Source organism: Python bivittatus, unplaced genomic scaffold (assembly GCF_059951505.1).
Source record: "Python bivittatus isolate LINGU-HERP-01145 unplaced genomic scaffold, Pbiv_v1 ctg000440_np1212, whole genome shotgun sequence".
NCBI classification, from domain to species: Eukaryota; Metazoa; Chordata; class Lepidosauria; order Squamata; family Pythonidae; genus Python; species Python bivittatus.
In genome coordinates, this window is record NW_028277063.1 from 2,205,284 (window position 1) to 2,231,219 (window position 25,936).

The window sequence follows — 25,936 nt, forward strand, 5'->3', positions numbered from 1 at the left end:
TCACAGAATTCCCAAATGCCATTAAGCTGGTAACCTGGAAAGAAAATATAAGATTAGCCTGGATCGGTCATGAATAAACTTGACACGCTCGTTTCAATGTGCCACTGCATCATTATCCGGAGGCATGCAGCATCTTTTATACTCTGTTTTAGGGCGTTCTTGATATTCCCCAGGCAGACTGGTCTCGTTTTCCTTTTCTTTTCACCAATCCATCCATACACCTTAAAGGGCAACTCTTCCAGCCCCAAATGTGCGAGCTCACAGAATTAAGCTAGGAATGTTCTAATCTTCAGTATCAGTCTTGAATAGGAATCATGCTGTTTAAAGCAAAGTTTGCTGTAACTTTGCTTCAAAGAAACAAGGATTGGGCAGGTGTTTTTTTAACTGATTAAGTGGCAGGCTTACCATCTCCTTCTCCTTCCCCTAATACAATCTCTACGATTCACTTGTATTTCTGGACAATCTACCGTTCTTGGAGCCTCGTTGCGCTTTCTGTGTGAGTTTTCTCTTCCTAAAATGTTCAGCAACTTCCTAAATGTTATTTTCTGTGCAACTACCTGGTTTTCTAAATATCTGTCACTTTTCTCTCTCCAGAATTGCTTGTAATTGTGCCTTTACACGTTCCTACTTAAGAATGTAAACACGGCTGGACCTTTTGGCCATCATATGTTTACAGAACAGGTTCAGGCCAGCCCTAACCTGAGTTAGGGGAAGAGGTTTGTTGAAATTAGCAAGAGTGATGGGTCTGACACATGCACAGAGCAGATTCTGCCTTCTTCTTAGCCTAACCGAAGAGGTCTGTTGCAGGCAACCAAGCTAGTGATTAAAGGTGGAAATTAACATTAAAGGCAGAAATTACTGTTTAGCTTATTCTTATTTTATCACTATGTGAGAATGAGGATGGGGGAGAAGTAACCATTTGAATTTTCTTCCTGAGGTACCAAAATATCTTGGACCACCTCAGTTAAAAACACTCACTTCCTCTCTGAACAGTATAGCTATTCACCAAGAGACACGCAGTACCCGAGTGACAAATCTGTTTGCTTTGTAAGATGTGAATCAACGCTGAAAGAGAGGTAGTGTCTTCCATCTGTGTTTATACACAATTGTTTTTCAGCCAAGTAAAATGAGCTCTTTTGTTTCTCTTAAAGCTGATCTACCCGTACCTGAAAAATATTCTCTTCTTTCAACTGATAAAAGATCTTTTTTTTTCCTTACAGTTTTTACTACAGGACAGTTTCTTATGTATTCCCACCAGCACTAAAAAATATCTGTAGCAAAAATAATAAAGCACTGCAGTGAGTAGCAACATTTGGAGAAACCATCTTGCAAAATAAACTAAAATGCAGTTACAATACAGGGAATGTTTTTGGCTCGGGTAGAACCGTTGCAAGCATTTTGAAGATTAAACTGCACTTAACCTGGGCAAGGGGAAGGGATAGATGTCAAATGTTTACACATGCAGTGGAAAAACTCCTGGTTATTAATAAGGTTTGTTCTCTCTTCCAACCCTGACTAGGAGATTTCGAGCACTTTTTTTTTTAAAGAGTCCCCTGACTTCTAAGGAACTTTATTTTCTTTTGTTTGCAACAAAAGAGAGCTTTTGCTCTACCTCGTAAACAGATGTACTAGTTCAAGCAGACTTTTCTTTACCAATGTGTAAATGATGGCACATCATACAACAGGGTCAGGAAATGTCTGACCTCATCGGGAGACGTGTTTTTAAAAGCCCAGGGGTTTCAGGAGACAAAAGGAACATAACATGTAGAAATTGCAACTGGATGCTTTTAATACAAAAACAAAATCCCATTTATTGACTGTTTTGCATGTTTTTCCCCCTGAGTCTGTAAACAAAGAAATAATAATAAAATAAAATGATGGGGCACCATCCCCCTCGCACACAACCAAGAGACTTCTGTCCTTTCAAAACGACGCCACCGTCACTCCGGAATGTCGATTACCAGTTCATCATCACCATCCAGGGGGTCTTCGCCACTGCCCTCCCCGGTGTCACTGAACATCTGATGGGGCACTGTGCTGAGGATGGTGGGTGGTGGCAGCTTGGGAGTCCCTCGGGGCGAAGGGAAGGGTAAGCCCACCACGACGGATGAACAGTCCGAGTGGGAGGCTGGGGGCAGGGGAAGCTGCAGGTGGGAAGAAAAAGAAGAAACCTGAGAGGGATGTTGGGTCCCGTGACTTCTTTCTTTCTCCTCCTGCCCATTTTCTTCCATGGTCACACATGCAGGTCTGGCTTTTCACATCATCCTGACCCATAACCATGCTTTGGTTCATTGTACAAATCCAACCACAAGGGTCTGTCAACTGTGGTTTATGGCTTAAACATAGGGTTGAGCCATTAGCATCCCACAAGCCACATGGGGTCCACCACCATGCCCCAGAGCACCCCAAGAATGAGCAGAGCCAACAATTCTCCTACCATTTTTAGACGGCTACAGGTTTAAGAGGTAAATGAGTGCCTGAGGACCACGTGGCCCTGAAATCATCCCCAAGAAGCAGAACGGTTGTGCTCCCACCAATCTGAGTGAGCATGTCACCACTAGCGACGCCCCTATAGCTCCTGGCTGCACATTGAGCATCCTGCCTTATTGTACTCTATGAATCAACTAATACTGGTTTAATTAATATGCCATATTACACAAACTTATCATGGTATGTGAACATAGTCACAAAGATGTAAGGCACGGTGAAATTCCATAAATCAGCAAGGTTCTTTTCTCACAATGTAATGCTGAACTTATTATAAATCCCTCAAACCCACAACAGCTCCATTTTCATCTAGAACGTCTACGGCTGCAGCCAAAAGCATGAGAATCAAAAGCAAGTCTGGATGAGTGAATATCTGCCGTAGGCGTGCAATATTATTCACAAAATGTTTCATAGAAGCCTCAAGCCATGACAGCACAAGGGTTCAAAGTTAATTTGAAGTCTGCAGCACAGATGCATCACTTTTATCATAGCTTATTCATTCAACTAAATCAGTGCAACTTCCATAAGAACAGAAAGTATCTTAATATTTATTTATAAGCTGAAACATACCCTACCCTGCACATTCATTTTGCCCCACCCAAGTATGAATGTGTTTGTGAATTTAATCCAGCACTATATATTCCAAGTTCAACATGTCCCTAAAGCGGGACTGCATATTCTGAAATACAGACAGCCCTCATCTCCATCCACCCACCCACCCACCCACCTTCCTTGAGGTACCTTGAGCGTGTGGGGCCTTGCCGGCCGCCGGGCAGAGCGAGTAGCGTTGCTGTCAGGCTGGGGGGGAACAGGTTCGGGCCCCAGTGCCAAGTAGTCAGAGGGGAAGGGAACATAAGTGGGTGAATTCAGCTGGGTGGGAAAGGGATGGCGAGAGGGAAGAGATGGAATAAAAAATCAAAATATGAAAGATGAGCAGGTGATTCTTCCCAATTGGGAAGGGTTGAATTAAAACTGTGGTCTGAACACATCTGGAGGACATCAAGCTAGGGAAGGCTTCTTCACACCAGCCCTGCTAGTTCAGAGCAGTGAGTCAATCCAACCTGAACCCCTTCAGATGCTTAACATTCTCATTACATTCAGCCAACAGGGACGCTGGTGGGGGTGATGAGCACTGTAACATTTGGATGGGGCCAGGTGGGAAAAATCTGACGTAACCCAGTTTTCTCTTTCCCCCACAGACCAACTGGATCCTTCCAAGGAATCCACAGTCCTCCCAATCTTCCACAGTAGCCCTGAATCTGGAACCCTATTACTCTTCCATGGCACACAGCCTCTAAAAGGAACAGGCTGATCTATGAAGGAACGGTTTCTTTCAAAGCCATCTACCTTAGCAGCCATCATATATTTTAGCAGAAAATACCATAATACATGAATTACAGAAAAAGGACTATCTGATCTATCCTGAATCTATTGACACTTGTACTAGGCAAGGAAACCACCCCCCTCCTAGGAAAAAATGTAGTCCCTCAGAACCATGTATAATTTGATAAACCTCAAATCTGGCTCCTTAATTATTTTTCCCTCTACAGTACAATGCCTAAAATGGAAACCCTTCCCAGTGCTTTGACTGCTAGATCCCTTTGGCTGCCCCTTTTCAACCATTTATGGAAATAGTTCTGCAGTCATCTTTTCTTCTGAGACGTTAGGCATCCACAAATATATCTCGCAAGCCAGATTAATACCAGCATCTTGGTCAGACTCTAATTGTCTACATGCGCACATCCAATTTATACTACATGGGCCACCCATGGCTTCCAGAGCCCATGCCAAGTTGATGAAGAAGAAAATCTTTATCTCAGTCAATGACCAATACATAATAAAATTCAGTAATGTAAAACAGGCTACATGAATATGGGTAAGTGCAGATCATAAAATTAACTGGATGTATCGGTCAGTTAGCTGAGCATTTTACATATGACATAACAAAACTTAGCTACACTTAACCTAACAGAATTACATGGATCTGAAAGTAAAAAATGTAAATAGAACCAGTCAGAATGACCAGGAATTTTTTTGAGATGTGGGGTTATCAATTCTGAACACGTGCCAGCATAAAATAGGCAATATAAGACATATTTTATGGCTTCAAAAACCCCTTTGCCGCATGGGCAAACCTTCAATCCAAAAGGGATGTCCTTGTATTTCTCTTTTGACCACTTAGGGAGAATGCCCTTCTACATTTAAGGATTGTGATTTGGTTAAGGAAAGTGAAGGAGCTAATCAGAAATGGAAGAGATGCCAGGCCTAACTGAATATCAACCTCCTAAATCATTGCTTCAAAGCTGCTATAAGTAGTCCTCACTTAATGACCACAATAGGGACTGGAAATTGGTTGTTAAGCAGGATGGTTGTTAAGCAAGTCACACGACCAGACTACACCAAACATTGGTGTAAAAGAATTATTGCAGTGCTGCAACACATCTTGGGGCTTTTTGTGTTTGTCTTCCACATAAGGCTGTGTCATGAAAGACTATGCATAGATAATTTAAAGGATTTTACCTGCTCAATGGAATTATTATTTAGCATCCAAATTGCCTTTTCGGCAAAGACCACCTTCTTGGTCTTGTGTCATTCATTTCCAAAGCACCTGAGGCACAGTAATTGGCCAGAGCTCACACAGCCTTACTTAGCCAATCAGGAACTGGGAAAGTAAATGTCCACTAGAAGCGACATCAGTTTCTCTACTAATTTCAGGAAGGTGAAAGGAGAGGTCATTCATCACAGCAACCAGGGCACTGCTGAGTCTTTCTCCCACATGCTATCACCGCAATTGTGCTGGAGATGAGGGGACACAAAGGGCAATCCCAAAGTGCAGTCCACCCCTCAAACATCTGTTAGAAATTCATTTTATTTGGGGAAAACAGCATATGAGAAAAATCATCACTATGTCATTCCCCCCATTTAAGCTAGCTGTCTCCCTGCAGCCATCCAGATGATCTGGGACAGCAGAAACATGAAATGGTGCAAAATTTAAATCTTCCAAAGATTGGGGTGGGGGAACCATGTAGGCAGAAACAAGTTACAGTTCTTCATTTAGGTATCATTTTTTTAAAAAAGCAGTTTATATCCCAACATATTGGAATCATATGCTGTGTTCTTCTAGGCATCCAATTACCACTGACTAAGATAGATGGAGCCCTAATTTTTATGCCTATATTCAGTGCTAAGCACTTGGAAATAATGAGGTGAAATGGAAGCGACATGGAAATCAAGCTAAAGAGGAGAAGATGGGATGAAGCCAAAGCCTTGTGACATAAATATCAGCTGGGTTAGCAGGACAGGTGGAACTAGATCAGTTAAAGTCCCAGCACCCACAGTTGTAAAACATGCTAAGCTTGTATAGGTTTAATCTTGGTTTTGGGAAGTGAGCTTCTGGCTTAGAGTGTTATGTGTGAACCCAACCCATCTGGTGCTTTTCCAGTTCAATGATTTGTGCAAATCAAAACATACATTAATTAAATAACTAAGTGAAGCACACTGGGCAAACCCAGGCATTCAGTAAATCTGCTCTTGAGATTAGGGCCCCCATTTGGGGAATATTTTATGGAGCAGAACTACCAGCTGTGTAGTGTTGGGGTTTGGGGAGTTAGCAACGGTCAGCAGTCCCACTCAAATACCAACACAACCATGCTGAGCATTGGACAAAAGAAAAACCTTTATTCCAAATTTGGTCTAGGAAAACTGAGGAAAGTCATCAACAACGGCTGAGAATTCTCCTGGCCATCTGATTCCTGGCTGCGCTGTCTTATTCCCAAGGTAATCTGGTTAAACGTTTGCCTAAACTCACTGAAAATCAAGCTTTTCTGAATTAGTTCCTAGGGATAGATTACAGCTTGCATCATCCCAAACCAGCAGAGCCAAATGCTGTGTTGGTCTGAAGCAAGGAGAGATCTGACCCAACACCCCTGAAGGAAACCAGGCTGGGGAATGGTCAGTCTCTGCAAAGTCTTTTCCCAGCTTCAGGGTCTGCTTTGGATCTACTCTGCCCTGTGACCCAGAGGGAGACAGAATTACTCACAGAGGCTAAGTAGGGGGATGATGTCCCTGAAGCTGGAAGCCCAAAACCAGATGTTGGCTGGAGAGAAAGACCTGAGGACGATGGTGAGGAGGCACTGCCAAGCTGGGGGCTTTGTTTTCTGCGAGCAGAAAGAGATGTCATGGATGAAAAATTGTCAAAATGTGCTCCATGGAAACAGCATATCCTTGATACATGGGAACTACCCCTCGTGCTAAAATCATTCTGAGGTATTGTTACAATAAGGTACAACAGGCAAAGAAGGCCCCTTGACTTCCAGAATAGATCAACTCATGACTGTGTTAAGCCATACACCTAGTATGGGGAATCTGTAGCCCAGTGTTTCTCAACCTTGGCAGCTTGAAGAGGTGTGGACTTCAACTCCCAGAATTCCCCAGCCAGCCTTGCTAGCTGGGGAATTCTGGGAGTTGAAGTCCACACCTCTTCAAGCTGCCAAGGTTGAGAAACACTGCTCTAGTCTGTGGCCTAGTCTGGCCTCCCAAAACAGACCACAAGACCACCTCCCTCACCCACCACAAGAACATTGGCATAATGAAAAGTAGCACAGGAAAATCACTATGGAAGTGTGCTGAAAATGCCCCAGCATTCTACCCCTTTTGTCTGCTAAAGAGAACAGCCCTTTTAGCCTCGAGTAGTTAGCTGTCATCTTGGACATTGGCATTTTTTCTCCATCCTGAAGGCCGTCACATACTCACCTCTTGAGGGACTGAGGCTCCGTCCCTTTTGGCATCTCTCCATCACTGTTGTCTGATGAGGCTGTTGCCTCTGAATCTGAGTCAAGAAAAATAATATCAGTCAAAGTCATTCAGCCTCCTTCTGCCAGAGAGCCGTGGACTTCATATAAAGATGTCGTGTTAGTCTGCATTATTCCCTGGGGAGGTTGGTGAGGTGACCTGGTCCAGGTTGCTCTTCCCAACAATTTTCAAGGCTGAGAGGGAATCCAAACTCAAGTCTTCTGGGTTCAAGGTCAAAATACTGCACTGACTCCCTCTTCCAACACTGAGTATATCTTTGCACAGAAATCCACCACCCCTCAGCTTTGTTCTGCAAGCCATCCTGCGCATCAAACACTTCTATACACCCATGTTTACTGAACTGTACACCCTCCTAAGAAAACTGTGATGCTGCCTGAATACTTGGACACCAAGATCTGCATTTAGTTACACTTCTAGACTGCATCATTCTGAACAAAGTGTGCTTTGGAGCAAGTTGCTCATCCAATGTATTTACATCTCACTTTTGACCAGCAGCTTGCACTCTTAACTGAGGCTATCAGAGATACAGCAACAGACATCTGCAACAAAATGAAGACGTCTCCAAAACAACTTCAACATTCGATTTCTAACCATTCATCTTTACAAAAACAGCTTTCAAATAAAAAAATGTCATGGATCATTTATCCAATCTAGTCAAAATCACCAATGGGACTGAGCAGCAAGAAAAATGCAGATAAATTAGGATAACAGGGAAGTTGGACTGGGTAGCTAAAAGCTTCCCCGGCAACTGGATATTAAAACAAGAAGCCAATGTCAGCCAAATATAAAATGTAATAGAGAGACAAAAGTGCTTAAGAATAACACTTCCTTGAGGAATCAAATATTAACAATCAGCAGCTGGTTCCTCAAGGGGACCAAATGCAGAATACAGCAATCGGATTTTGATTTTTACAAGGACCAATATAAAAACATGGTACACGCAGAGGACCTGGGAAAGAGGGAGCATTCACACCAACTCAAAGTGGGGGAAAACAAGCAAAAAAGATTAACAGCACAATGGTTCATGTGTCTGTGCAGAAATAAATTCCATGGGATTTCCTCCTGCAGAAGAGGATATAGCGGCTTTCTTCAACCTACTCTCCTAGACTGGACTATAGATTTCCCTAGTTATCAGGGCTGGGAATTCTGGAAGTTATAGTCCATACATTAGGGAAGGGACCAGGTTAAGGAAAGCTGATATAGAGGATTAAACCTCTAATGTGGATAACTATTTGCATGCTTGTTTATATTTAATGACCATTCGTTCAGCAACCCTTTGAACATATAATGGCACTCAACAAGTGGTAGTTATGACTGGTCCTCATACTTACAGCCGTTGCAGCATCCCTGCGGTCGTGTGATTGTGATCCAGGCACTTGGCGCCCAGCTCACAATTACAATGTCACGGCGTCCTGCAGTCACATGACTGTGATTTGTGACCTTACCTGCCAGCTTCCCACAAGCAAAGTCAATGGGGAAGCCAGCAGGAGGTCGGAAGCCACAATCATGTGAGGTCACTTAATGACCCGCGTGGCCCTCGCTTAATGACAGTGACCGGGACTGCTGGAACTGCCATCGTTAAGCAGCATGGTCACGTGATTTATCGACTTATGATGTCACTTAATGACAGAATTTCCAATCCCAATTAGCGTTGTTAAGTGAGGACTACCAGTATACACATGCACAATTACTAAAAGCACAACTGATTGCTGAACCAACCATTCTAGTCCACCTTGAGACCATTTTTACACACCAAGCAGACATATAGCTATATTCAAGGATGTTTTCTGCATTATTTAACTGCTAACCAATCCCATCTTAAACCAGAATCAATAAATCCACCACTGGGGACTTGCAATGGTCTTGATTCCACAATATCTATTACCAAGTAAAAGGTACCAGTGACTTTTGATACCTTATGAGGAATATGGGCCACTTCTATTTTTAAAGTGAAACAATAAATGGTTATGAGGATGTCACATTCTATTAAGATTTATTTATTTACTTGACATGAAACCCTTGATCCTGCCCTGTCATTGTTTTATTCTCTTCCTGCCTGAATAGGTGATGTGGTGTCCACGTCAGTATTATTATTATTATTATTATTATTCCCATAAAAATAGATCCTGCCCTTTCTCCCAGTGCCATCAAACAGAGGTTGTGAGCCTCAGTTTACCTGATGAGTCTTCATCCACATTCTCATACTGGAGCAGGCGATCAAGCAGGAAACTAGAAAGCGGAAACAGAGAGGAAGCAGCAGTGATTCAGATCTGATGCTTAATTTTTAGAAAGAGACTGAGGCCACAAGCTGACTCCAAAGATTTGCCACTTTCCTGGGGCATCCTGAATTCCAGGGCAGGCAGGAATCGAGCTGCAATGACTCCTTGGCAAGAGAAAGGCCCTCTGCACATACTCTGAGGCACTTCGTATCTAGAACTCAGCCCTGATACTGAAGACAGACTGAAGGGCCAAGGACTGGATAATTCTGAAAATGCTGTATGAAGTAAAATCTTCCCAAGTCAGGCTCAATTCCTGGTGACTTTGTGGCACAGCCACGGAGTTTTCTTAGCAGCTATGAAAGTGGCTTGTCACTGCCTTTGTTCAGGATGTTTTTTGACTTCCTAGCCTATTCTATCAGCCCGGTATTCCCTGGCAGTCTTGGGTCAAATCTGGAACTAGGTGGCTCATAGGCTGAGATTCACAGACACAGCTCTTGATGAGAGAGGATATTGACAGATACCAAAGAAGCCATTCATATGGAGAAAACAAGCAACTGCAAACTGTAAGCTTCAAGCTGTACCCTCTATAGGGCAGATCCAAGGTTCAAATCCAACGTCTTTTACTCCCAACCCAGCCACTGCAACAGACTGAGGGCCATTCACTTCTCAACAGAGGAAGCACCTGATTCCTGTCCACTGTTACTGTAATGGACCAGCCTGGCCTCAGGCCCTTTGCTTCTGTCCCTTGCTATTAAGGCCTTACAGTCTCCATTGCAAATATGAACAGATCTGATCTTGCTTTGTTTCCAAAGAGATATATATCTCAAAGAGATTTTGTCCCTTCAACTGGGGTTTGTTTTTGTTTTGGTGCCTTCAAGCCTGTCTTGATTCTGGGTGACTACTTGGACCAGTCGCTGCAGTTTTATTGGCAGCATTTTTCAGAAGCGGTTGGCCACTGCCATCTTCTTCCCAGAGCTGAGAGAGAGGGACTGGCCCAAGGTCACCCCGCTGGCTTCGTGCCTAAAGCAGGACTAGAAATCATAGTCTGGTTACAGGCCTGGTGCCTGTAACCACTACACCAAATTAGCTCTCTTCTACCTCTGACTCAAATTATTCAACTGCCGGTTTTAAGGGCAAACATTCAAAAAGTGTTTGGATAAAATAAAATGACCAATTAGACTTTTGCCTGCCACCCAGCCATCAAAGACTCCAGATTCAACTGAAAAAAAGGTGTCAGTTTTGCCTTTTCACCTCCACATTCTGATATTATGATCCCTTGGCAATTTGCTTTGCCTCGTTTCACACACCCCTCCATCCTTCCTCATCAGATCAGCTCACCTTTTATCTCGTGAAACTTTCAAGAGTTTTCTTTGTGCTTTTCTCAGCTCTTCTTGGAAGCACTCTTGTTCCTGAGAATTGATTTAAAAAGACTAAGTGTAAGTAGGTAAATCGTTTATGGAATAAATCTCCAGACCATTTCAAGTATACTAGGAGTAACAACGATACATACGTATTTTAAAATGAGACATTGTTATTAAAATCTGAAACTAATACATTACAGGCGTTAACATTTAAATCTAAAACCTAAACAATACTATTAATTTGTCAATACTGTTGATTTTTATGTAATTTTTATGATAATTCTCAGCTTCCTATATGTATAATTTGTAATTGTTTTAATTATTGAAATTGTTCGCCGCCTAAAGTCACCTGGATTGAGATGGGCAGCTACACAAATGCCATAAATAAATAAATTAAAATCTTTTAACCCTGATAACATAATACTTTAAAATGGTTAAGAAAATAGAGTAGGGACACACCTTGTCAGACTCCTAGGAAATATAAGCACGACATAATTAGTCATGTCAGACAGAATCTACTATCCCGTCCTGCTTAGCCTTGCTGTCTTAACTGCAAAGATAGCAACTCACTGTGTCACAAAGTGGTTGATACCTTATAGGAGGAAATTCAATTTACTTTCAACACTCCAGTTCCTCATGTCATCAAGGAACGGGGATCAATAATGTTTAACATACAACCGGCATTCCAATATAGAACGTGACAGATCCTCTATTTCACCTGGCCCCACACAGAGTCACTAGGATCCAAAAAGGCTAAAATGGGTGCCAGCTATCACCCCAGACAGTTGCCACCCCAGTTCATTTTTCCTCCTTGGGGGCTGATCCTTCCCCTCCATACAAAGCATGCAAAAGGCAAAGCAAAATAGCAGCTTTTCTCAGCCATCAAGTAGCAGCAAATTGCTGGTTGTTTAAGTTTCAGTTCTTGGCCAGATGGAAGAGGGAACAATTTTGTATTTCTGCCTGAGTAGGCTCCCTTGTTCATCATCATCAATATAGTACAATTATTCATGCTAGTCTTTTACAGCGTTATTCTGCAAATTATTCCCCTATTTGTACAACTGCTGTTTTAAGAAAATAGCTCTTTAGAGTGATAATACTAACTGGCTGTATTAAATACATATGAAATTATCCCCATACTTTTTGGGGCTCGGGAGATATTCCCAGCAACCCTGCAAGGTAGATTATCATCCCATTTATGCTACTGAAAATTTGAGAGACGGGGCACATATTACACTAAGTTGTTTTGTGGTTTCTTCATTTCGCCTTAGCATGTCATGTGAATTTGTGGTTTGGAAACCAGGGTCTCGGACCCAGATGGGCACCCTGTGGGGCCAACCCCCTTTCTTGCAGTCTCCCCAAATTCTGCAACCTGTTAGCTCAGTGTTCCTCAACCTCAGCAACTTTAAGATGTAAATAAAACACAATTGCTGGGTTCACCTAACACATGATGCCAAACAAATAGTAATAGTTTACTAGGATGGTCTGGTTCCAGCAAAGCAGTCAGTCACAAATTGTAGACGAGCATGTTGTACACTGACCCATAAAAACTAAACTTGGTTGGGTGTGACTAATTGTTGAACGGGTGACCACTAAGGCTGTACGGAGACAGACAACTCCAAAACACATCCCAGAATAAGGAAGGGCAAATCATTTCTGAACTGCTCCCAAGAAAACATAGGTCAGTTAGGACCTGAGCTTCTGGAGCAGTGTTTCTCAGCCTTAGCATCTTTAAGATATGTGGACTTCCTCCCAGAATTCCCCAGCCAGCATGCTGGCTGGGGAATTCTGGGAGTTAAAGTCCACATATCTTAAAGTTGCCAAGGTTGAGAAACACTGTGCTGGAAGGTTGTTGCAAACTCAACCATATATTCACTGTTGAACATGTCCGTGCACAATTGCGTTCTTATATTCCACATGGGCAAAGTAATAATCCTTTCATAACATCCTCGTGGAAGGTGTTGTCTCTCTAATCACCCTCATCTCCTGTGTCATCACACCTAGCGTGCTAAACGTCCACAGGGGCTGCATATCCTCCCCAAAAGTCAGGATCTCTTCAGATGTTTGGGATGCATGGGGCCAATATCATTTTTTACCATTTATTCTGTCTTGCAAAACTCCCCTTATTATTCTCACCTGGATAGTTTAGCTTCCCCCACATGTCCACATCTTCCTAACATTTTATTTGCTCCTCCAGCCCCGTCCTTTCTGCCTGCCTCAGTTTCCCTCCTCCCCCGAAATTCCCTGCCACTTACATAGATCAGGAATTTGAGCCTCCGTTTCAAGGCTCTATAACGCCTCTTGTAGCCCCCACCGCCCGGATCCGGCTCTCCCGCTCCGTTCATGCCCAGCTGGGGAAGTAACGTGGGACAGGAACCGCGATACAAAGCTGGAGCGGGAAAACTACATCTCCCGGCATGCCTCGGAAAGTGGACGCGTGGAGAGCTCAGAACTACGCCTCTCAGCATGGATCGTGAGGGAAGGAAAAAACGGGTCGTGGTGAAACTTTTCTTCGTGTTCAGCGTTCCTGGCGTGATTTTCAATCCTACCCATGTTTGTTAAAATAGTAGGACTCGAGCTTAGCCTGGTAAAACCTCTTTCCCGTCTCGCTCTGAGTACGGGTAAATGGATCGCATGCACTATTCTGCCCTGTTTCTTCGCTTCCCCTGTTATTTTCAGTAATTTACTGTAATCTTTGGGTAAAGTTTAGGAATGTTATTCGCCAACCATGCATTCATATGAATGGAAATTTGGAGATATACATAATGAGAGTAATACAAAGCCGGCCTAGAAGAAAGCTACAAAACATTTCACCCACTAAGCTGACTTTTGCCTGCTGGCCGGGAAGAGCTATCCTCAAAAGTTGTACTAGGGTCCCAACCCAAAGACAGTTGATGTCCACTTTGTTTGCTATGGGACCATTTATTTATTTTACATTTTTGCAGCTTGACCAAATCAAAAAACTGGGCAGGTACAGTAAAATACAAATACAACGATAATACTGTAATAAATCACATTATTTTAAAAAAACCCAGTGCTAACAAATCAGCTTGTAACAATCAAGTAATAAACCACACCTGGCTGAAATAACAAATAAATGAAAGTTGAGCTGTAACCTCTTTCTTTTCTTTAACTTCCAACTTTTATTCCCACAAGCTGTTGCACCAAGGTGCGAGCTTTCGAAGGACACAGCAAGGAACCAGATAGCTCTGTTTAAGGTGAGCAGGAGGCTAAAACCTTTTTATCCTTACTTGCAGATGCTTCTCACTCCGATGGTAGTGATGATGATGATGTCTTCCTGGGGTCCTTCAGATAGGTTGGATAGGAACTCTCAATATTCCAACCCAATATTTTTCAACCTTGGCACCTTTAAGATGGGTGGACTTCAACTCCCAGAATTCCCCAGCCAGCCATGCTGGCTGGGGAATTCTGGGAGTTGAGGTCCACCCATCTCAAAGATGCCGAGGTTGAAGAACACTGTTCCAACCCAACATAAGGAATGACTGGGACTAATAAGAGTTGTCGTCTGACAGATCTAGAGGGCATCCGATTGGGGCAGACTGCTACGAGGCTGCACGTCCAAGAAAAAAAAAACAAACCTCCCTGAATCAACCTATAAGCGTCCGTAATGCCCTCTCCTTGCTAAAAAGCCGTCAGGAGGACGCTGCAGCGTTGTCCCGAGGAAAAAAACTACATTTCCCAAGAAGCCCGCAAGCCAGGCCCTCCGCCCTCATTGGCTCGTAGACTTTTATCTCCCATGAGGCCGTGGGGTAAAGAATGGGATTGCGCGTCCTGTTTTGTTACCGTTCGCCGGCCACGCCTCTTCACCGCGCAGTTTGGACTACAACTCCTATGAGACTTTGCAGAGGGAAGGGCTACGCTGGCTTGGAGGAGTCATTTGGCGGGAAAGGATGGCGGGAGCCGCTGGTGGGCGGCAACAAGAGATGCGGGACTTTGTCGCCAGTCTTTTCCGGGGAAGCCCTGATCTCAGGTGCGGCTCAGGCTGCGGGTCGCCCTTCAGGGCAAGGGGGGCGGAAGCGCTCTTAGCCGAGATTGATGGCTACTTTGCAGAATGTAATGCCTCCAGAGCCGCTTGCCCCAACGTGCTAGACGGCGATCCCATCATTCCCCGACCGTGCCTTGCAGGCTGAGAATTATGGGTGGAGTGGTGTCCCGTATGCCTGGAGGGCGCCGAGTTGCAGAAGTAGTGGTTGGTGCGGAGGGCGATTATTCAGGTCTTGACCCCGCAACCCTTTTACAACAAGTGATGAAGATGAGTATGACCCTGAGCATGAGGAAAAAGTAAAAACCCACCAGCGGGATGGTAGTAAAAGTCTTAGATTGGAAGATGTTGACTGAGAGTAGCCTACTGGGCGGAAATTGAGATCCCTGGATGACAACATATTTATTTATTTGTTTGTTTGTTTGTTTGTTTGTTTGACTTGTTCCTGGGTAATTTGCAAAGGGAAAACCAAAGAATTACATCTCTGAAAAATAAGCCTAAATAGGAGAGCAGATGTGGCAGACTATGATTTAAAAAATCCTGGGATTACTTTAGATGACAAATTTGGGTGGGACCTTGTGGCCTATAGATATCCTGAACTACATCTCCCCCCAACCCCAGCCAACCTAGCCAACATTCTGGGCAGCTGGAAAAAGCAACATCTGGAGGATCACAAATTCCCCATATTGTGTGGTTGCTTAGCAGATGCTGCCTGACTTTTATCATGGTCTCTTGCAGCATCCTCACTCATGCCATTGTTCGGAAGAAATATCTTGACCATGTTGGGCAGAAGAATCTATCTAAAGAGGAGAAGGAGCAACTCAAACAACTGATGGAGGAAGAGCTGGTCCAGATGAAGGTGCTGAGGATGGGAGAGGCAGTTTTTCTGTGGGGATACCAACTGGGGGATTTTAGGGGAGGAGAAAACAAACATGTCATGCCTTGGGAAACAATGAAATTGATCCACATGGTTATAACTTTTTTTTTTTAATGTAATGCATCACAGGTTGATGAACCCCCAGACAATGTAGAATTAAGGACTGAAGTCCAGGATTCTTTCAAATCTGGAGACCGCAAGAGACCCCGTTGTATCTCAGATACTTCGGATGAAGAGATCAAAAATGAACAGGAGCAGAAGAGGCAAAGGATTGGAAAGAAGTTAGGTAATGGTATTTCTGATGTAATAGTACTTAGCACATGTTATCTGCTATACCAATGTTTTTTGAGCTGGTACAGGCTAAATAAATAAAAATCCTATCCATCAAGATGATAAATAATAAAATAATCAGTGTAAACCATTTCCTAATACAAAATAATAAACGATTTGAACAATTCCTAACACTCCCACAACTTTAGTATAAATCTACAGTGAATAATGAGAGGCAAGATGTTTCTGGCTTCATAAAGGTCCTGTGAAAAATGTTGTAAGAAACTTTTCAGACTTCTAGAGATCAGACTCCATGTGTAATTGGTGGAGTGGATTTCAGAGAGTAGGAGCTAAATAGGGGAAAGCCCTAAACGATGAGGTGTTGATTCTGAAATAAGGAAATACTAATCAACCTTGATTGCCTTGTTTAGTTGGGCACACAAGAGTGTGAATTCTAAAGAAGGTTTTCAAATAATTGGGTGTCCCTGAATACAGAGAATACTAGAAGATCAGCACTGGCAGTTGAAACTGATAATGCCCCCAAAGACCCAACCAATGTACAGATTCACAAAGAAAGAAGTCTAAGATCGCTAGCCCTAAAAAGACCAGATCAGAAAAGGGGCGTCGCAAGAAATGCTGGAACTGTACTTTATTGTTGTAGGGCAGTATTTCTCAACCTCAGTGACTAAGATGTATGGACTTCAACTCCCAGAATTCCCCAGCCAGCATGAATCTTGAAAACCTGTCAGAGTTTGCCTCTGCCCCTCTTATACCATACAGAATCGAGGTGGGGTTATTTTGAGTGCCTTTCTCATGTTCCCTCCGTTCCCAGGGCTGAGATGTCATTTACTGTCTTTTATCTGCCAAGAATTCTTGCATACTTTCACCAACTTTATCTCTATTTTCTTTTACAACGTTAAAGCCAACAGACAATGTTCACCATAAAGGTTACTTTTGCAAGCAATTGCTCATGACATAAATCTATCACTACCCATTCAAGCTTGATTCAGAATTTCAGGAGAGTTTCACACAAAGTGTTTGTATGCATCCTTTAGAATACATGTTTAAAAGTACCAGGATATGAAAAAGCTCCTGCCTTGGCTTATAGAATCCACTTCACCAGGTAAGTGGAAACTTATGGTTTCATTAGCACAACATGTTGCCTTTGCTTAGTTTTAACCTTGTTTGGCTTTCTTACAGCATAACATTGTGTGTTAATCCAGCCCTTTGATTATGGGTCAGTGTACTATGTAAACCCAGACAGCAGGGTGAATCAGTGAGTGAGTTAAGCATGTACATCAGAAACCCTTCACCTCTGCCCATGAGAAGCTAGGAGGTTAAAGGGATCTGGTTTTTGTTTTGTTATTTATTTATGCAATGTATTCCTGCCTTAATCCAGAGGGACTGCAGGTGAACTAATCTTCATTTGGCAACGCTGATCTTCTGTGATGGAATGTATCTACGAGGAGGAGAGTGACGTGGGAGATCAAGGCTACCAGGAGGGAGGGGGTGCATTCCAGCGGGGGGGAGGAGGCAAAAGACAATGCAGTCCTCAAGGGGAGTATGGGAAGCGAAAGAGGTCCAGGATAGCCACTCCCTAGAATCAGTATAAATTTAGTTTGGCAAGATTCTGTCTATAAGGTGTAAGCAATAAAGGAACTATACTTGACTGGACTGTTTCACCATTCACCATTGGGCTGGGCCTGACATCTATGTCAGTGCTGTGAAGTTTTGATACAAGCCATCCTCGTTTGCATCCTGAATCAATATAGTACTATCTGCTTGCTGTTTATCATCTTTCTCATTCTGCTAGTGAGCTCCATCCTGACTTCAATTCAGCAAATCTTAGAATGCATTGAACCCGGGGATAGGCCACCTGTTGTGCTCCAAGTGTTTTGGACTAACAATCCTATAACCCTTGAACTTTGATTATGCTTTCTGGAATTTAAAGATCTGGAGGGGACTAGATATCTTACCTCTGCTGGCTGAGCATTGCATTCTGGGAGCTTTCTTCAATATATCCCAAAGCACTTGATTCGGAAAGGCTGGTGATTGGATGGTGCCAGATCAAAGCCATTGCATTTGTCTACCCTTTTCATAAATGATTGTCTCCTCCTTTCTGTTATTCTTGCTATTATTCTTGTATTGATTCCACTGAACTCTTTTTTTTAATCTCCTGCTTTTCCGTTCCCCTTTTGTTCTTAGAAGTTCTTTATATGTGCTTTTGAAATTTAAAAGTGAAATAAAAATAATTTGGAAAAAAAAAAGAAAGGGAAAAACAGACAGCCTAATGAAAACTAGGCTACAGTGGTTAGATAGTGAAGTAAGTGATGCCGTGGCCACCCTTTCGTGGTGCCTGGAGGCTGTAAGGGTCTGGATGGGGAACAACAGGCTTCGGCTGAACCCTGGTAAGACGGAGCGGCTGTGGGTTAATGGCTCCTCTGTATCCGGGATTTTGTCATCTTTGGTGCTGGATGGGGTGGCACTACCCCAGATAGACCCAGTGCATAATCTGGGGGTCCTCCTAGACTCACGGCTCCTGCTTGAAGAGCAGGTGGCAGCCGTGGCAAGGAAGGCCTTTGCACAACTTTGGGTTGTGCATCAGTTACAGCCTTTCCTGGATCGGGATGCCCTTCAAACAATCACTCACGCCCTTGTTATCTCCCAGATAGACTACTGCAACGCACTCTACATGGGGCTACCCTTGAAGAGTATCCGGAAGCTACAGCTGGTCCAGAATGCAGCTGCGCGGGCTATTGTTGGAGCCCCAAGGAGGGCCCATGTAACGCCTCTGCTCCGCGAGCTGCATTGGGTGCCAGTTTGCTTCCGGGTCCAATTCAAGGTGTTGGTTATCACCTTTAAAGCCCTACATGGCATGGGACCAGGTTATCTAAGGGACCACCTCTCCCCTATGACTTCAACCCATCCCACCCAATCACACAGAGGGGGCATGCTTCGGACCCCCTCAGTGAAAGAACTTTGACTGGCAGGGTCCAGAAGGCAGGCCTTCTCTGCAGTAGCCCCTCCCCCTGGAGGTGCGATTGGCTCCCTCGCTCCTGGCCTTTCGTAAGGCTTTGAAGACCTGGTTCTGCCACCTGGCCTAGGGTGGGGTGGGGTGGGAATACCTCAAGCATGGGGATGGCTAGCCCCATAGAGGCCTTCTGCCTCCAGCCTCAGATTTTTCATCCTCTTGGTCTTTCCTTCTTCTTTTTAGTAATGTTTTTAATTAAGGTTTTATGTATTTATATATTTTATGTTTTTAATGTTTGTTGTGAATCGCCCAGAGTTCCCCCATTGGGGGGAGATGGGTGGTTGAAAAATTTAGAAAGAAAGAAAGATAGATAGATAGATAGATAGATAGATAGATAGATAGATAGATAGATAGATAGGCAAATAAGTGACCAATCCTAATGATAGGCTGTTAGAAAGCAATGCTATGCAGGCCACATATTTTACTTGGATCTGGTCTTGCAGAGTTGGAGACCTTTGCCTGCCTACCAACAACTGGATTATTTGCCACAAGTAACCAGACAGATACATAGGGATGTGTAACCTTTTTCAGCCTTTGACTGGAATTCCAGAGACTGAACTCCAGAAGTAGGCAGAGCTAGGATAAAAAGGGGAGAGGGGAATTGAGGCAAAAAGTAAGTTATTCCCCAAGTCCTAAATATCCACATTAAAGTGGCAATTTTGGAGGATCTCCAGGTGCTGCATCCAAGGCTTTGGGATCTCTTGGAGACTCAGGACTTCTGATTGGGCTCTCCTACTTTAGAGTAACAGTTGCCTTTCCCCAATGTGATTGTGTTTCTCCCTTTTTGTTTTGTCTTCCAGAAGTCAGTTCTGATGAAAAGGATTCTGGGATTGATTCCAAGAAGCAGCCACTCCATGGTGGTCCAAAACTTCTAAGGAAGTTCTTGGATTCTTCTGACCAAGGAGACTCCGGAGCTGAAGATCACACTGCTGAGTCTGGAAGTGATGAGGAAAGTACAAAGAGCAAAGGAAAAGAACCACTTCAGGAGGCAAGAAGGGAGAGACAAAGAGGCAGCAAATCAGCCAAGAGGCAGTGGAACAGGGGCCTCCAGGAGAAGGCGGGGAGTGAGTCTGAGGAGGCCACTGACACGGGACAGAGTGACCTTGAAGAAGAGGTTGAAGAACACAGGAAGGTCACAAAAGGGAACAGTTTGCAGCAAAAAGACTTGAAACTTAGGGAAAAGGTGGACAAAGAACTGAAGGTCACTGATCCCAAAGGAAAAGAAAAAAACAGGAAAATGAATGAGCAAAGAGGAGGAAAAAACAAATCAGAAGGGGGAAATGATCTGTCTGAGATGGAGAAAATCTTGGAAAAGAAGAGAATAGAGTGGAGTGAGAGTGAAGAGGAGAAGTCACTCAGTGATAAAGCACAGGGCAGGGTAGGGCAAGGAACTCAGAAGGGCTCGAAGGGGAACGAGAGTGAGGATGCATCAGGGAGCGATTCTGATAAAAAATGTAGTCTGCAGAAGAAAATGGCAAACAGTCGATGCAGAAGGAAGAGTAGGAGTATTGAGGATTTGAGTAGCAGTTCGGAGGACTCTGCAGGTCAAAGTCCAATGAGGAAAGAGGGAGGAAGGAGGGCAAGTGGAGCAAGATGGAGCCGACAGGCCAGAAATTATTCCAAGCCCAAAAGGCAACCTAAAGAGAGAGGGAGGAAGAAGATGCAGAGGGAGGACTTGAGCAAGAAGAAGCTGGCGCAAAGGATTCAGGAGTCCAGGAGAAGCACCAGTGAAGAGTCAGAAAGTGAGGCAGATGAGCATAAGAGCTTGAAAGAGAAGAAGAAGAAGGGGGTGCAGGATTCCACTAGCAGTAATGGGGAATCACAAAGTGAGGAGACTGAGAAAAACCAAGGCCAGCCTAGAAAGGTGGCTCTAAGAAGTCACCCATCAGAAAGTGAGTCAGATGAAAGCAAGGATGGGGATCAAAGGAAAAACAGGATGCTGAAAAAGAGGGACAAGCGAACCTCTGGGAGCAACTCAAGCCAAGAGGAGGATAAGTTGAAGAACAGAGGGGCCCAAAAGTCACAGAGAAAGAGCGGTGGTGAAGAAGAATCAGTGCTTGATTCTGAGGATTCTGGAAGTGAGTTTGGGGGAAAGAAAAAAAGCCAAAGCCAGCAGAAGAGAAGAACAGAAAAGCTCAGAAGGAGAAGCACCAGCAAGGAGAAACACGGGGAAGAATCCAACGAGGAGGAGGGCTCCGGCTCAGAAGAGGGCGAGCCCACTTCTTCTAACCAGCACCACCTTGGAAGGGTAAGTGACATCATGGTGACTCCAAAAATAGGTGTTTTCTTACAGTGAACCATTTGCCTTCCATGCATACGCTCCAAGCATACTCACACACTCACATCAACATTTTTCCACAATTTGCTCAAACTTTTATATTTCAGGTTGCAGTCTGAATGCTAAAGCCACCTTCTCCCAGCTGGGTGCCCTGCAGATGTGCTGCGACTGCAGTTCCCAGAATTCCCTACCAGGAAACAGGCATTCAACAAACTTCCTTAGAATTCTGGAAGTTGACATCTGACACATCTGAAAGGGACCAGGTTCAGGAGGGCTGTGCTAATGTCCAGTTTGGTATGGGAATCTTCTCCCCCCCGCCCCCCCCAGGAACAAGGACCAGTTTGTGTAACTTCGTTAAGGGCATATCAAAATGTGTGTGAATTGCTTGAAGAGAAATGGCCTAGCTAGCATGACCTCTGGTGCAAACAGATTGCCCATTTTTTTTGGACCCTGAGGTGTGTTGCAGAGCAAAATCAAGCAGAACTGAGTGGGGGGAGCAGAGAATGAGTAAGTGGTGGGAAACCTCAGCAAATAATTCAGGCCTTCAAGGTCTCAGCAGCCAAGCCAACTTGACTCAGCAGTGTGGACTGTGATGTCTGAGCTGTGTGGATTTGTCACACAGTACAAATTGTGTCACCACAAACCTTGCAGTACAGGTTTAAAAAATAAAGGATGCTTTTTTGAAAATGTGATCTGTTCAAGATTGTTCATGGAAAGCACATTGTGGGAAGTTCTCCAGTTGTTAACCCATCTCCTCATCTGCTGTAGGGTAAGAAGCATCATTCTGGAAAGAACGAGGACCACCCTTCCATCCAGCGCCTGAAACGCTACATCCGGGAATGTGGCGTGTGGCGGAATTACAAAAAACTCCTGGCAGGTTGCCGTTCCCGCAGAGCTCAGATAGAAGTTCTCAGAGAAGAGCTGGGAAGTCTCGGCATGAAGGGTTAGTCAATGGCAGTTGATGTAACTCAACTGATCTTGGGCTAAGCTATGGGAATCTCTTTCTGGGGAGCTGCATAAGAAAGGATACTAGATTCACATATTGCTAAGCCATTGTTTCTTTTAATCTTGGCTTGTTGAACAAGCCACAGGTAGCTGAGTTGCCATGGCGCACTAAGCCGTAAACGTATAAATGCAAACCATACTGGCTGGCTTCCAAAATAGACTGAGTCATTATCAAAGAAATTATATTTGTGCCAAGGCAATCTTTGTTGAATCCAAGATGTAAATTCTTCAAACAACATGGAAGTGCGCCCAGCCAATTTTCAGTAGTTATGTTTAATCAATAAATTAACTGCTAATATTAGGGACAATTTTAGGAAAGCACTATGACCTCAGCTCCAGGAAAGCCACGTCTGCATCCGTAGCTCACTGATTTCACCAGGTATTTCCTGAATCCACAATCTTAAAACAGGGATATTTAGTTCTTAAATATTTGGAAGGGGAATCCAGAATTCCTCTGTACGTTTTTTTTATCTAAAATAAGAACACCAGCAGTTCTTGTTGAATGCTGAGTCCCTTTTCAGGTGCAATGGCTGGCCAGTATTTCAGATAGGAGTCTTTCTCCCTACCTGGAAATGCTGGGAATTGAACCCAGGACCCTCTGAATGCAGACCTTGTATTCCACTTCTGAGCTGTGCCTCCTTCTTCATAAAGGAGCCATTATGTAACCTCTATAAGGCAGGGTGTAGAGAATCAGGAGATTATCTTGAGGCTTGCAAGATTGATGCCAGCCCATCAGGGTAGACCAGATCAGGAAACAGACTCCACAGAAAGACTAGAATTATACTTTATTGAGATAGGCTGTAATAGCAGAATCTTGCAAGCCTGATTGGGCTTTACCTCCCCTCCCTCTTATAACTCAGTGAATCAGGAAGGAGCCTGCCTAATAGTATCTTGTTTCCCAGGACTTTAGGAACCTTTCAGGCCTCTTTACTTATATAATTTGTGTGTACGTGCCTTTGAGCCAGCGTTGACTCCTGGCAACTGCCTGCGGTTTTCTTGGCAAGATTTTCAGAAGTGGTTTGCCCTTGCCTGGTTCTTCCTAGGGCTGAGAGGGAGGGACTGGCCCAAGGTCACCCAGCTGGGTTAGTGCCTAAAGCAGGACTAGACATCACAGTCTCCTGGTGCCTTTAACCGCTACATCAAACTGGTTGTCCTTTGCTTATATAATAGCTCTTGCCTATTTCCCTCAAAGTCATCTCTCTGTCTATGCAAGGCTGGGGTTCCCCCATTTACTGGGAGAGGGGGTGTTTGTGACTGGGCCATCTTGTAATCTGCTTTTCTTACTGCTCCATGCCAGTGATCAACTGTCCCTGTTGAATTTTTGCCTGCTAAGCAGTCTCTAAAAGCCTTGGACTTCTGTTAGCAGCACTCCTGTTTCAGAGGACATCCAATTCTGGGTCCCAGAATGGCAGCCACTACAGAATATTGCTCCACACGTCTCCCTTTTTTGCCTGTATTTTCTTTCTCATTTCCTCAGGAGCTCCATCTCTAGCCAAGTGCAGAGCCCTAAAGCAGAAGCGGGAAGAAGCGGCCGAAGTGGCTTCGCTTGATATCAACAACATTATTGCTACAGAAGGTAAAATGGATGTGGAAGGGAGGAGCTGAAGGGTTGTGGCTGATAGAAAAGTCCAGGTGTGTCATTAGGATCCTGGAAACTTTCTGAAACAAATTTTGGGAGCCCAGAGAAATGGTGGATAGTACAATTCCACTCATGATCCAAATACATTGATTTGGTTCTCTTATTTTTATGTAAATATCAGGGTAGGTCTGTTCCTGTTTTTTAAATTTCTGAATGCCAGAGGTGTAAATCATCATAATTAAGCTAATGTTCTTGATATCCTGCTCTGTTTCTAAAAGGTCTCCTTTTTTAAAACATCTGTCAGAGGAAGTTGGAGAGGAGTTCAAAAGAATGAGAAGCTAAGGGTAGTCTTTTAGAGGGAAATATGTAGGGTGGAGAAAGGGGGGCAAGGTGGAGGGGGGCTGGAGGGTGTAAGTAAAATAGAAGAGCTGAAGCAGGTGTGTGCTAATGTAAGCAGTGGGAATGCAGAGTGTTTGGGATGGTCCAAAAATGTTCCTGCTCAAATAAAGAACAAGGTTGTGCCACTCCCATTTCTTGGACAAGGGCTGACTGGACCGACAGTTGAGTTTTTCTTTAACGCTGTGATACAACAGCATCTTCCATTACCTCAGAAAGCAGCAGACAAGCTTAAAGGACACATGACCTGCAGCTGTTTTCCTTCAGTGTCTTGTTACTATCCCTCAGGCTCTCCTCCCCCCCCCCCAGCAACAGCTTTGTTCTGTTACATGAGAGGGTGATTCTGCCTGGGTGCAAAGAGTGGGTAGACTTTGAAGGGAAGCTCTTCAAATTTGGAGAGTAAGCGAGCTTAGTCCAGAGATGCCCGCCAGTCTCCATGCAATGGAGGCACCATTCTAGCACATCTGGAAAACATTCCCCCTCTCTTCCCTCCCTGCAGGCCGTCCAAAGCGTCGTAATGTCTGGAGCCTTTACAGTAAGCCCCAGGAGTCACCTAGTTCACCAGAGGAGCTGCCCCTTCGCCATCGCCCTACAGACTGGTCCCAGCTTCGAGGAGTCATCAGTTCAGACGGGGAAAGCAGTTGACTCTGAGGTGGAGGGAGGCCAACATTCATTCACTTTATTGCCCTACTTTGGAGAGGAAATATGGGTTTAACTCATCGAACAGCCAGGAGGGGATCTCTTTTTATTTCCCCCTCTTCTCAAAATGCAAAGAAAACCATTTTCTGATAAGCTGTGCTTTTTTATTATTGTGTTTCCCATGGGCAAGGGAAGGGGAAAACACAAGTACTTCTGTTGAGAGCAAAAGTCTTCCTACTTTCTGAAGATGGACACAGAAGGGAATCCATTGCTTCTTTAAAATCCCCAAGTTTTGCCACTGTTGCCATTACATCATTTTTAAATTATCTACTCTATGACCCCTTTCCCCAAGCATAGACATTCTTCAGCAGGAGTATGAATATCTGTGTTTTGGGTTGGGACAAATTTTATTTTCATTCCATGTAAATATGGAGACCGATACTTCCTTTCCATATTTATGAGCCATTCCTCCCTCTTTGGGGTGGGGAGTTTTCTGAAGAAGATTGACTCTTGTTCTGGGCCAGATTTCGCTTGCCCTCGGTTATATGATATATGAATCACTATCTGTCTACATGTCACATTTTTGAGATTTTATGATTGAAAACAAAAAAAAAGTTTTATATTTGTTAAATAAAATACATTTTGGACTTTAACTCAGGAGAGCTTTCAGGTCAGGTCTAATCAATAGCTACTCCCCACCTATACCCTTCTGCATGTACGAACCTCAAGTTATTTTTTTACAAAAGTGCTTGCTGATTAATTCTGCAACATCTCCTGTATGACAAAGAATCTGGCTCTCTGGAATGTCTTGCTGTAGTTTATTTAAAAGATTAAGTTGCTAGGTTTCATGAAACAGGCTGTCTAACCTGGGAAATGGAACTTACATAGTCTTCTCAGTAGCAGCCATTTTCTTATTACATGATTCCACAATAGTCCATTTTCCTACTTGAAGATGGGTGGACTTCATCTCCCAGAATTCTCC

The 25,936-nt window shown here is 43.9% G+C and overlaps 2 protein-coding genes across 3 annotated transcripts; one reads left to right on the forward strand and one right to left on the reverse strand.

The window, feature by feature from the left end:
* Positions 1-1,740: 1,740 nt before the first annotated feature.
* INO80E (INO80 complex subunit E) lies at positions 1,741-13,269 on the reverse strand. The gene is made up of 7 exons (XM_007424342.4): positions 13,132-13,269; positions 10,857-10,927; positions 9,476-9,528; positions 7,240-7,315; positions 6,527-6,644; positions 3,229-3,357; positions 1,741-2,144 (listed from the first exon to the last, which is right to left on the reverse strand). Exons 1-7 carry the CDS (start codon positions 13,219-13,221, stop codon positions 1,941-1,943), a joined length of 741 nt encoding a protein of 246 aa, XP_007424404.1. The 5' UTR covers positions 13,222-13,269; the 3' UTR covers positions 1,741-1,940.
* A 1,377-nt stretch (positions 13,270-14,646) lies between these two features.
* HIRIP3 (HIRA interacting protein 3) lies at positions 14,647-25,596 on the forward strand. 2 transcript variants are annotated; one of them, XM_007424340.4, is made up of 7 exons: positions 14,647-14,867; positions 15,618-15,738; positions 15,886-16,042; positions 19,858-21,305; positions 22,104-22,278; positions 23,818-23,916; positions 24,815-25,596. In XM_007424340.4, the coding sequence occupies exons 1-7, from the start codon at positions 14,788-14,790 to the stop codon at positions 24,958-24,960; spliced, it is 2,226 nt and encodes a 741-aa protein (XP_007424402.1). In that variant the 5' UTR covers positions 14,647-14,787; the 3' UTR covers positions 24,961-25,596. The 2 variants fall into 2 exon arrangements, with proteins under 2 accessions (XP_007424402.1, XP_015742904.1); XM_015887418.3 differs by lacking the exons at positions 23,818-23,916; positions 24,815-25,596 and having other exon boundaries at positions 21,443-22,246.
* The last annotated feature ends 340 nt before the right edge of the window (positions 25,597-25,936 follow it).

Excerpts from the sequence above, each read along its gene's own strand:
- INO80E (XM_007424342.4), bottom strand. The coding sequence starts at position 13,221 with ATGAACGGAGCGGGAGAGCCGGATCCGGGCGGTGGGGGCTACAAGAGG. Across the intron at positions 9,529-10,856 it reads AAAGTTTCACGAGATAAAAG|TTTCCTGCTTGATCGCCTGC; the intron begins GTGAGCTGATCT and ends TCCGCTTTCTAG. Across the intron at positions 2,145-3,228 it reads CAAGGCCCCACACGCTCAAG|CTTCCCCTGCCCCCAGCCTC; the intron begins GTACCTCAAGGA and ends TCCCACCTGCAG.
- HIRIP3 (XM_007424340.4), top strand. The coding sequence starts at position 14,788 with ATGGCGGGAGCCGCTGGTGGGCGGCAACAAGAGATGCGGGACTTTGTC. Across the intron at positions 14,868-15,617 it reads CGGGGAAGCCCTGATCTCAG|CATCCTCACTCATGCCATTG; the intron begins GTGCGGCTCAGG and ends GGTCTCTTGCAG. Across the intron at positions 15,739-15,885 it reads AAGAGCTGGTCCAGATGAAG|GTTGATGAACCCCCAGACAA; the intron begins GTGCTGAGGATG and ends AATGCATCACAG.